We start from the raw sequence: 12,563 nt of genomic DNA on the forward strand, positions 1-12,563 counted from the left end.
ACACATGAGCGATAAACCAGCAGATGAAACTAAACACTTCATTTCTAATCTCCGACCACATCACCTAGCCTAGCCCTTTTCTCCTCTTTTTCTCAGAGTTAGGAATGTTGGATTTCACCGAGCCACCTCCCACATCAACCTTACCTCTCTCGGACAAACTCGGCGAGCTCTTTGGTTGCCAGCTGGCCATGCTTCATGTTGTGGTATAGCACGTCAAAGCCGGCATTTTTCTCCCCCTGCAGAGGCACAAATTAAAACAGGTACCTCCTGTTAGCACCAAGTCAGGAAATGTCAAACTGGCAGAGATCATCCAGGTGATGAAAATAATTTTTCAGGGCTACAGAGAGCAAACAAGTTGCAGTAAGACTAGAAAAACAATCTCACCGGTATATTACTGACAGTTTTGGATCAAACTAATGTAAAATATTATCATCATTGTATGGCTGTTTTGAACTACAAACAATCGACAGTAACCAGGTTTCAAAATGCTATGATGCACCTTTCTTTAATACATACTTGGTAGCCACTGTTAGTAACACAATTTATATTTTCACACAAATAAAAATCAGTTTGGCAATTAAATTTGCCTGATCTCATCCTGCTTAGGTTTACATTTTGGTGTCATTTCTGATTTTTATTTTCTAAACAACTCTGTTGTTTGAGCACATTAGCTTTTTGCTGGATAATGAATAAACATGGGTTTCTTTGCTCAACACTAAATCCCTTGAACCTTTCAGACCAAAAATATATATATATAAAAAAAGTTAGGAAACAACTTTAGAGATGTTGCTGCACTGAGAACCTCCTGGTTTAATGTAATTAGGTTGTGAAGCTTATTTGTGAGCACTGATGTTTAGTGAAATTGGCCAAAAACATGTAGGATCAGTGATCCAGAGGAGAAACTTTGTGTTTTAGTGTCCATTTCTTACCTTCTTTATTTTATTTTACACTGACAGCATCAAGGCAAAGCTCTCAATTTACCGGTCGATCTAAATTTCCCATCCTGCAATGACCTGCACCTGAAGATTATTTTAGTAACCAATTATTGTACCAATTATTTTGATGATTAATCTGATAGGAAACTGGCACATAATTTAACCACTTCAGCATATTAAGAACATATAAAAATGCAAATGCATAAATAAATCCCTTTTTAAATAAGAAAATGAAACATTTTATTGCATTGCTTTTGGAGTACTTGATCGTTTGAAGAAATGGATGCATATCTACAGACAATGAATATTCTAATCTTGAAAATGCATTTATTGTTTGTACTGTTTTGGCTTAATTACATCCGACTGTGTTGTTCTTTCAGCAAATGGCCTTTTCAGAGTCAGTATCCTCCAGTTAACAATAAATTACTAAATAAACCAACAATTATTTCAATAGTCAATCAATCACAATTAATCTTTTCAGCCCTAATAAACACTCATTCATTAATATAGCTAGTATTTGGAGCAAATAGAGCTTGTCTTGGTGAGTGATTTTGAAAATATGATGGAAATGCAGTGGGATTTTTGAAGATTGACTCCTCACTTGCTCCACCATCCGGTAAAACCATGACCAGTTCTAATTTTGATGGATGGCGATGCGGGGGTGCTGCACACTGCACCACCACGGCAGAGCAAATGCTCTCATTAACTATAATGGGTTAGTATTTACTGCAGAGTCCATTCTGTGGTGGAGTGAAGTCGAGATGTAAATTGGGTCTAAGTGATGATGTGTCCAACATCTGACATTTTTCCATGAGACAGCCAGCATTCACTACTGTTTGAGAAAAAAATGATCAAATACAATGAAAATACTACAAGAAAATCACCACTCTAAATGTCACATTCATTTTTTCCATCTGTCAAACACAAACGTAAAAAGAAAATGTCAGAAAATGCCTCCTATGCAACCAAGAAGATTCAACAGACTACGTCATCACCTCAGGTCCATCAGTGCTGTAATTTTACAAACCTACACCTGTCTTTACATGACTCTATAATCCATGCAAGTCCAGCTGAGACAGACACACAGTGACTAAGATGGGTGTGTCTGGACTTCAGCCTCACATCTTTTAGTAAACAGACAGTTGGACTCCTTGTGCAACCACAGACAGCCAGCTGCTTCTCAAGACCTAAAAATAACCCGTTTGACAACAGACCCTTTTCCAGGTACCAGGGGAATGGATGGGATGCCAAGAAAAGCTCGGTAGTCACCACACAGACATATGTACCCAACAAACGGAGACACAGACTGCTGCAAGAGGAAAAACCAGACTTCACAAAGTAAGCTGAGATGAATCTTAAACCGACAACACCACATTAAACAACATTAAGCAAGCACCATCAATCTCTTGTCTATAACTCCTTTATTATTTAATTAAAAAATAGAAGATCTGATTTGACTTTAATAGATGTACCATCTCCTTTTGGTCCTTCTTAGGTAATTTGTGCACATTTCACAGATTAACCCAGCATTACAGAACTTAATCTGATAGTTTTAAAGACATTTTTCTCGTTCCAGAAATAAATAAAAAAAACCCTCTTAAGTCCTGGTTCAGGGATACCATTTGATAAAAAGAGGTTGTTTGTAGGGGCATTTCTTCACATAATGCCCCTCAGAGCATCTTCCTCAAATTAGTATTCGCTATTATTCGGACTTCCAAGCCTCAACCTTCAAATAGTCCTTTAAAAGTGCGTCAAAACCTTCAGAACCTTAGAAGATCCAATACTACTAAGCAATCTTAAAATATATTGTCTCTTTAGAAAAGTTTTAGAGAACATTTTAGGAAACTTTTACAATAATTTCACAATTTGGACAAATTATTCCAGATTTAAAGATATGTAGTTTAACAGTAACCTTAAAACGAGAGGTTATAAATCAGGGGTCACCAAACTCGGTCCTCGAGGGCCTGCATCCAGCACATTTTAGTTCTCTCTCTGGTGGCACCAACAATCTTTTCAGCATGTCAATGTTCTTCTTAGGCCTTCTAACGAGCCATCGTCTGATTCAGGTGCGTTAAACCAAGGAGAGAACTAAAACATGCAGGAGGCCGGCCCTCGAGGATCGAGTTTGGGGACCCCTGCTATAAATGAATACATGTCAATTGTTTTGTTTTATTTATTTATTTACTGCTGTAAATGGTGGTACTGTCAGACACCCTGTGTAGTTGAAAAGGCAGACAAAAAAAATCCCTTATAGCTCGTTGCAGTTGTGAATGCCTAATGTCGAAATTCTACCCTCGCAGAAAGGTGAGCTGACAGCTTCAGTTCAGGCTTCAACCAAACACACACACACGCACACGCACACGCACACACACACACACACACACACACACACACACACACACACACACACACCTACTCTATCTTCACAAGGACTTTTCAATGACTTCCATTCATTTTTTATTCTTTTTTATTGCCTAATCCTAACCAAAAACAGTAATACTTCTTTATGCCTGCGCCCCCAAAGGAGCAGTGAGTCCTCACAAGGTATTGTAGGAAAACTAGGTCTTACAAGGTTAGAAATGCTAAAACACACACACATACCTGCCTATTCAAAGCTAAACACAGCACCTGTCCACCATAACTGGCAGGCTGGTGTAGCAACTGCATACAAAGCTAGTCTGTCTGTTGAAATGTTCATCTGATCCTGCAAGTCACTTCTAATTCAAATTCCAAGAGAATGTTGCATTCCAGCGTCTTGATAGTGCAATTATTGTGATTCAATATATAGTAGTTCTGCCTCAAATCAACTAAAATCATTAACAGTTTATAGTGTTACAGAACTAGACAAAAAACTTAGTGAGTCTGCAAATACTCTAGGACTGCAGAGTATATGTCAACTGTATATCCTCATTACAATATCAGTTTCTCTGCAATACTCACATTGCAGAGATACTGCTTGGAGTGCAATGACTGTTTGCAAATATGCTCCAAGTGTTGGACAGCAGATGCTCACAATGGGTAAATATGATTTTACCTAAAATACAAATAGTCACAGATTGACAGAAGATCAAATGACAAATACAAAAAAAAGAGGAAAACAGGGATATGTTTTACCTGATAATGCCATCGCATTAATTACCAATATCACAATCGGAAGGTTTTCTAATCAGAATCGGAATCAGTATTTGTCATCATGCAGAAGTACAATGAAATTTGTTTAATTTTAGCCCCATCCAAAGAACAAAACAAGAAAAATGAACATCATATGACATGGTGCAGTTCTTGACCAATCACTGATGGAGATTGACACCATCCCCAAACCTGTGCGGATGAGCAGACATAGATTACGGATAGATGGATTTTAAGATCCATCTACAATTGTAGAATGCATCAACATGTTTACAACACTTTAGATCACAAACCTGAAGCTATAAAGTGCAAAAAAGAAGTCAAAATACAAACATTTCCATAAAATCTGAGTGAGAACACACTGAGATGTCCAACATATCACTGACATTTAAAGATATTGTTCCAGCAAAGTGATTTAGATGTGAATTTAGGCCAAACCTTGTAAATTAGGGAAGCTGGAAACATTCTCCGAGTGCCACAATATATTCCTTAAACTTTAGCTGACTGATAAATTTTTGTTGTCTGATATATGCAATCCCCCATACTTTACTCTCCTGCTAATCTCTTATTCATCAATTAAGTTGACCGAGTCGGTCATGCGTGATCGGGTTCATTACCATGACAATAAGGCGAATGGTGGCAGTAGAGACGCCGGAAAGTTTGGGGGAGGTTTAAAGACATGAACAAGTTTCTTACTATGACTCAGACACTGTGGGCCTCTGAAACTGGTCAGAGATCTACTTTAAATTCTTAAAGAGAAATTATTTTAACTCTGTACACAGGAAGCCAGCAGCAGTATGGTGAAGTTAAGATGACTGTTTTCTCCTCTTCTTATTTGAAGCATTAAACTTTAGGGTTTAAAAAAAAAAAAAAAGAGTTCTCAGACAATCTTGAATCTCAAAGCAAAACAAATGTAGCACCAAACAGTAACTTTACACAACTTATCAAATAAAATAAAGATGTATTTTTTAGCTGTTAACAACCCAAGACTTTAAAATAGTTGATATTCGATTTAACTGGGACTTTTATGTTTTTTCTTAACTAGATACAGATTGTAAAATGTGAAGTCACAAATGAGCTATTTATCTACCAATGCAAAGCAAACTCTGTTGCTCTAAAACTATAACACTTTGCTGGTATAATTAGATGTTTCTTTCCAGCAGTTGCAATGCTCATTAAATAGTCAAGCACACACAAATGGACCTAATAATTTTCTTTGCATATGGCTACTGAGGAACACATTCCTCTGTGTTGTCTCCTGGAGAACTGTGTGTGTGTTTTGTGTGTCCAAGTTGAAACCAAGCTCATTTAGTTCTGATGAGAGACAAATGGTTACACATCTCCCAAGCTTTAGCTCTTACAACATAAGGAAGTGAAGTCGGGCAACCTGTCTGCCAGAGGTTTGCTGACTCGTGCAGAGCGGTTCTGCTTAGTGGGCAGGTCGAGCTGAGCAAATACTTCCACAGCAGAGACGATACCATCAGAAGCAGAGAGCTGCAGCTCTGCAGCACAGATGGCCAGTTTGTTGACTGATGTAAATATTCACATCTGCTTCTCTGAAATGATTTTCCATTTGTTGTATTAAACATGAGAAGTAGACATATGGTTGCTTCCCGGATAGAAATACATCCGACAGATGTCAACTGTCGTGATGTCTGTGCTTGTAACTGAGATATTAATTTGTGCTCTCTGAAGGTGTATTTCCTTCAACCTGAAATAACTAATCTGTCAAACACCAAATATGTATATTTTTTGAATTCCAGGGAAAAAGATTATTCTTTAAAAGGCACTACTTTAAGTGTTATGCTGTTTAATCAAAAAAAGTAGTTTAGTAAAAAAAGGATAGCAATGCAGGTGTCTAGAAAAATGTTCTGTGTTATACATTTTTGGCTTTTTTGGCTAGTTGACCAGCAGTTTGTTGCAACAAGCAACTTTCAATGGCATCTGTAGAAATCACTTTAAACCACAGAAATTATCTACATCAAACTTGAGAAAATGCCAGAGAAAATACTTTCGGATTTCTTTCAGGTGGATATTTTGGTGTAAAGCAAACTGGAATAATAAAGCAGCACTTTCATTTGCCAAGGATGTCTTTAATCATAGCTGCAGGCTTTCCCCCTGAGCACAGTCCTTATGCAGTTAATGGAAAAAGACAGAGCTCCATGAGGAGGCTTTGTGACCGGCTGTGAATGTTCTTGAGCCAAACAAGACGAGGTTGTGTGAGCAGCTCGTTCTCAAGCGGCTCTGTTGGCTAATTAGCTAAAGGGCTGTTTTGTCTTACACAGCTTTTTAGCTCTGAATGCAGCCTGGGTGGGAAAGCGCTTTTTCCTTGCTGTTAAACAGACAGGCTTGTAAACAACAAGCTGTAGCTAAATAAGTTTAAATGTCTGAAATCTCTTCTTCATCTTGAAAATTGTTTTACATAATAGTAACCTGACATACTGACAGTTTGGTCATGTATGTTTTCTGTCTTAATGAAGTTTTAAGCCAACCTTAATAATTATTATTGACATTTTCCATTTCTCGATAAATTAACATAGTTTCATTGCACAGCACTTTTTTTTAATGCCCCACAAACAAGCATTACTGTGGACATTTCAAAGTCCAAGAAAGGGAAAAAAGAGAAGTAGGACACACCTGAAATAGATGTGGCAGGTGTGCAAGAACAGAACAGAATGGAAAATGTCAGGGATCATTAAAAAAAAGCAGGCGACAAAGAAAAGGAGGCGACTAGAATAGCTGAAAAACATAGAATATGATCAGAACAAAGCAGAAAGGTCAAAAGAGTACGCATGACAAAAATAGTAGCCAACGTTGGTCTGTCATTGAAACAACCCTTTTGTCCCAGGTGGCCCATTTGAACCCACTGGAGCCAGGTTCTGGAGGAAACAGCCTGCTAGAGATAGTTCCATTTTAGAAAATTCACAGAAACTGAGTTATCACAGTGCTAAGTTGTTATGTCATAGCAAACATCAGTCTGTGACAGACTTGGTGCTTCTCCAATGCAGATTTCCGGGCCAAAAAAAACAAAATGGAGTTGATATCAATCACTGGCATCCAACCAAAACTGGTACCACCTCATTAAAGAATGGTTAAATAACAAGAGCTTCCTGTAGCTGAATCCAAACCATTAATCTTCTTAATTTGCCAAGAAGCAAACTGGAAACGAGCCATAATGCTGCACATTAGGAATTTGGTCAGTCAGTTTAGAAAATGGAAGAATAAAAAGTAAACAATTAAATTTCTGAACAGCTAAAGCAGATTTCATATCTTCCCTCCCTTTTCTGTGCATTCCCAGGTTAAAATATTATGTAAGCTCATGTTTTCAGTTGTATTCTCCAGATTAAAACAGTTTTAGGCGGTTGCACAATATTGGACAATCTACATATAATATTGGTAAGTCATTAATTGTGATATTTTCTTCTTTCCTCTCTTTTAGCAGCAGAAGCATATTGTCAACCAGTGATTTTAATGCAAACATATGGGGTTCAACGCATGTAAAATAGTAAAACAGTAGTAATTACAACATTAAATGTGTTTTCCAGGACACTCACCCAGAAGTTGTTCTGAAAGACAGCCATTGTTGTTCAAAAGTAGCCAGCAATCTGTGAAAAAAAGAAAAAGAGGTGAAGAATCATCCCAGCAAAGACTGGTGTTTTTATTTTCTTCCAATCTGTCATTTTTTCCACTACAAGAGGAAATAACCTCAAGAAAACATTTAAGATTTCTTTATTAGTTTGGAAAAGGCATTTATTTTCCATCTTGGTTGTACCAATTGGCAACCCGCAGTATCAATATCGCAGCAAATTGCACAAAATAAGCTCTGAAAAAACTGTTTTCTTTATAATAGCTCCTGAGACACCTTTAGTGTAGGATGGGAATCCCTGGGAAAGAGAAGAGAGAAGCTTAACAAATGACTTGAAAGCAGTAAGTCAAAGGATGGAGGCTGCTAATGAAGGAGGGGGAGTTGCATTAGGGAAGAAAATTATAAAGAATGGAGACAAATTGAGGTGTCAGTAAATACAAAGCATGAAATATATAGTTATAAGGTATGAGTGGCTCAATGAACAACAGTAAAAATGATTAAAAAAAACTTGTTCCTAGACCTGATATTTATAAAACACATAATATCTGGTTTCAAAGCCAAATCGCTAATTTCAAATTAACTGCCTTACATTCCTTGACTGTTTTATTTAAGGTCTCTGGAGAGCAAGAAATCACATCAGAGTAAATGCAAAAGGCGAAATTGATCATATACAGGAACTACAACACATTTATAGCAGCACAAAGATTTGTCCCTCCCTTACAATCTAGCAGCAAATCAAAAATATTTGTCTTATAAAATTTAATACAGTGTCACATTGAAGAGTGAAGTCTACAAATTTTCTAACATCAAAAAGAGGGCCTATAGATGGATGGATTTAGGGTCAGTAAAGTGGACAGATGGATAAAAAGATGAAAAGACAAAAGGAAAACTTATACATGAATAAATAAATTAGTGCTGAAGCTAACGATTATGTTAGAAATGGATTATTCTGACAATTAATCGAGTAATCAGATTTTTATTTTAAATTGCACATTCTGCAGATTTTTCATTTAACCATTTAAGCTCATTTTATACAACAGTAAAATATGTAAAAATGCAAATAAAAACATTTATTCTTTTTTTGAATAAGAAAATAATAATTGTTGGCAAAGGATGCATCTGCAGCTAGAAAAATACAAAATAAATACTTAAGCCCTTTCTGCTTCACTTGTCAGTGCAGTGTAATCTGTAGACAATTTTTCAATTAACCTATTAAGAGTTGTGTTTTCAGCAAATGCCATATTTTAGAGTTATACCTCAAGTACACTCCAATTACTGATTATTTGATTGCTAAATTAGTTAACGATTATTTTATCAATCAGTTAATGTAAATTAATAAGACGATGGATGGACACACATAAAGGATGAATTGATACATAAATACATGGAAGAACAGATAGAAAAATTCAGAAAGAACAAAACAGAAGAAAGATGAATGATTCAAATTGACATCTGGAAATCATTTTCTGTACTCTTGTTTTCTTTTTCCATAATATCCAGAAATGAAAAATACTCTGTACGTTTCCAGACTCTATCAACAGACTATTAAAATTCACAGATAACATTTAAAGAAATGCATTTCAAACAGGTAAGCAACTGCCCTTTCCACAAAAATCCATAATGAGGAAATTATTTCCCAGGGGTTGCCCTATAAAGGATTCCTGCTATCTACTCTATTCTGCTGACTGTGTGTGTGTGCGCGTTTGCTGACAACAGCCTTTCCTCTGTATTGGCATTGACTTGGCCTAAGCCTGGTGACCTGGTATTAAACAGCAGCTGCACACAGAGAAAAACTCTGCAGCACAACACACACACACACACGCCTGCCTGCATGCACACACACCTCAAGCCAATACACCTCACACCTTATTAATTAACTCAGCAGAGGGAATGGAGGCCCTGCAGAGAGATCGCCGAGAGGAAACAAAAACCTGAATTCACAAGAAGAGAGAAATGCAAGGGCATGGCCAAGATGATACCTTCACATGGATTACCTCAAATTAAGATCCAATTTATTATTATCACAGTTTAGTAAAAGTAACCACAACCGACCTGAAATAAACAATCAACATAAAAAACCTCCAAAGGTTCAGGTTAATTCTTTATTTTCTAACGAACAGAGCAAGATGGTAGAAATATTGCAGCCATTAAATGACATATTTCAGTTATTGAATATGGAGACATGAATATTCCCTCTCCATCTTTTTACTCTAATATTTGTATGATGTTACATTTTGCATTGCAGTTTAGCCGATCTGAAGCGTGGAATCCGTCAAGTTAATTTTCTATTGTTCAAGCTTTTGACATCTTTCATCATGTTATTAACATGACTATTAAGGACTATTTGCGGGCTTTTATTAAAGTCCTTTTTGAACGATATGACTTTGCATTTTTGTCTTCCTGAGATGGATGCTTGTATTCCTTCAGTACAAACTGTTTTGAGTCTTTAAACACAGGCTGTGCCTTGCTGTAGTGTTTAAATGGTACACAGACAAAATGTGGGTTCAATTAGATTTACTTATGTAAAAACAGAGCTACACATAATGTATAACTACACATACGTGCGTGTACCCATATTTTTACTCCATTGTAGATCTACAGTTCTTGAACACAACTGGCCAAATTGACCAAATGCCTTCTGCTCAGCAACAAAATACTAAGATTTGAATGAACAGGGTGCAATGACGTTTATCAGACTGGCTCATAAGATTGAGCCGCAAAACAAAGGGATTCTCACCTCAAAATTTTTAAAAAGATAGTGTTTCCACAATTAGAAGCAATTAAACAAAACAAATATATTGTTTAAATAAGTAAAAGATTCCCAACTCAACTCTAAATGTTATCCAACTCAAAATGCCTTTGTTAGAGGAATATGATCTGCAAAATGATGTTGAAAGCCTATTTCAAATCCTATTTCACCTCTTTTTCCTTGCTCTAACCCACTGCAAGGGCTGCAAGAGAGAAAGTACGACGATGGCAATAATATTTATAAAAATTGTGATGACGTCAGGTGCAGTATATCCCTATCTTTTTCTCTCCTGATTTTTCTCAATGGGTGTGAGAATTTCCTGCCGTGAGACTCTGTCCAGCTGGCAAAATAATACATTAGCAAATAAAATGAAATATATTAGCCAACAATTATTGCACTCCAAACAGTCCTTTGTAATATCAGTGTGTGTAATGTTTCTATCTCAACCACAATGCAGTCCTATGTATTTGATACTGTGGAGCCATACAGGTGGAGGAGGAGGAAGGAAAGCAGCTGACTAGCCCTGAAAATCAGATTTTTTTTCCTGAAGGCATATAAACAAATAATAGGAGCTGCATTTACAAATACACTGCCTACTTCAACAGTTTGAAGTAGGCATTGCATGAATCCTACCTTATTTTGCACACATTTTCAACAGAGAATAATCCAGAGGCAGACAGAGGTGTGTATGCTCCCCCATAAGGGATACCCAGTGTGGTCGGCTGTAGAAAAGCTGCTGACATTCAGCAATCTCTACCTGGTTGCGACTAACGTTTAGCTGAAATCAGCTCCGAGGCAGACAGGAAGATCAGGACACAAGGTGACCTCAATATTTTAATGTCTTTCTGACATATTTTGAAGAAAATAACCACATAAACAGCCTCTGTAATTTAGCAGCATCAGAAAATATAGTCTGTAAATTTGCTCTTGTAAATATACACGTATTACTAATTATGTCTAAAGCTTTAAATGTATTAAATTTATTATGAGAAGCTTGGTTAAGTAACACTCAAAAACCAACAAGCTGATATCAGAAACTATATCTGATATCAACTGAACTTCTTTCGGTTTACCAGAGAAAAATATCGTTTAACCTTTTAAATTATTTTTTCCTGCATTTGTTAACATAAACTGTGCAAAAATCCTTTAAATGGGATGGATGTGTCTTACAAACTCAACCCAAAAAGTTCTAATTAAAGCATAATTATAGCATAAACGTTTTAATCCTAAATGCTTAAAATGAAACTAACTGGATTTAGATTTTGTGTCTCAAAAATAGTATGTTCCCAAAAAGGTAATGAATAAAGTAATATTGTTACTAAATACATATTTAAACAAACAAAAATTCAAGTTATGAAAATTATATGACAGCAAAACCGTAATGTATCAAATATGATACAAAAAATATACATTTAAAGCGATACATCAAATTTTTTTAAAGCGTCCAAGAAAGTATTTTAAAAAAAAATACTATTTCTCGAGAATTATTTCCTTTATCATGCTTAACAAAATAAAACCTACGTTGTCTAAAGAGCATGTTTGTACAATTTACGGTAAACCGAATTTTTCTGAAAGAAGCTAAATAAGAAAAAGAAATTATGCATCTATCTTTAATAATAAAACCAAACAGATATTATTAACTGTGCACAGTAAACTGATATCCAGAGCAAGTATATTTTTCTCTTCACCTTTTTTAATATCTTAGCAGTTTGTTTCATCATAACAGGCTGAACTTAATCAAATATATGTGTGGTTCTTGGGTTTGGAGATAGGAAACTAAATAGCTCACAGAAAGGAAACAGCCTCTACGGTCCCTGAAGCAAACCAAAAAAACTGCAAAATGTTAATTAACAGTGTTTCCTCAGTGGTGTAAGCAGTACATTTTATTATAATTAATGTAATTATTGTACTTTTTCCATCCGTTGTATTTTCCCAAAGTTAAATTTAATAATTTCTCTGGACATCTGAGAAAAAAAATAAATGTATTTAGTTGAATTTTATCATATCTAAGTTCTATAAATCATAAAATTAACATGACTGAAGTTATCCAGGAGTGCAGTGAGGTGAACTTGTTTTTTGGTATTTTTGGTCAACTGACTTCTACTTTAAAATCTATAGACCTTGATTTTAAAGATATAAAAAATTTAACAGATTTCTTGTAAAC

General features: G+C 35.9%; 1 protein-coding gene across 1 annotated transcript in view; it reads right to left on the reverse strand.

Moving 5' to 3' along the window:
- Window positions 1-12,563, reverse strand: part of fcho1 (FCH and mu domain containing endocytic adaptor 1) — a 47,622-nt gene that overhangs the window by 23,656 nt on the left and 11,403 nt on the right. Inside the window, exons 2-3 of the mRNA XM_044130568.1 lie at window positions 7,619-7,669; window positions 145-236 (exon numbers count right to left, since the gene is read on the reverse strand). Coding sequence (XP_043986503.1) covers window positions 145-236; window positions 7,619-7,645 — 119 coding nt within the window. The 5' untranslated portion in view covers window positions 7,646-7,669. The remainder of the gene's footprint in view (window positions 1-144; window positions 237-7,618; window positions 7,670-12,563) is intronic.

This window comes from Gambusia affinis, linkage group LG10 (assembly GCF_019740435.1).
Source record: "Gambusia affinis linkage group LG10, SWU_Gaff_1.0, whole genome shotgun sequence".
Lineage (NCBI taxonomy): Eukaryota > Metazoa > Chordata > Actinopteri > Cyprinodontiformes > Poeciliidae > Gambusia > Gambusia affinis.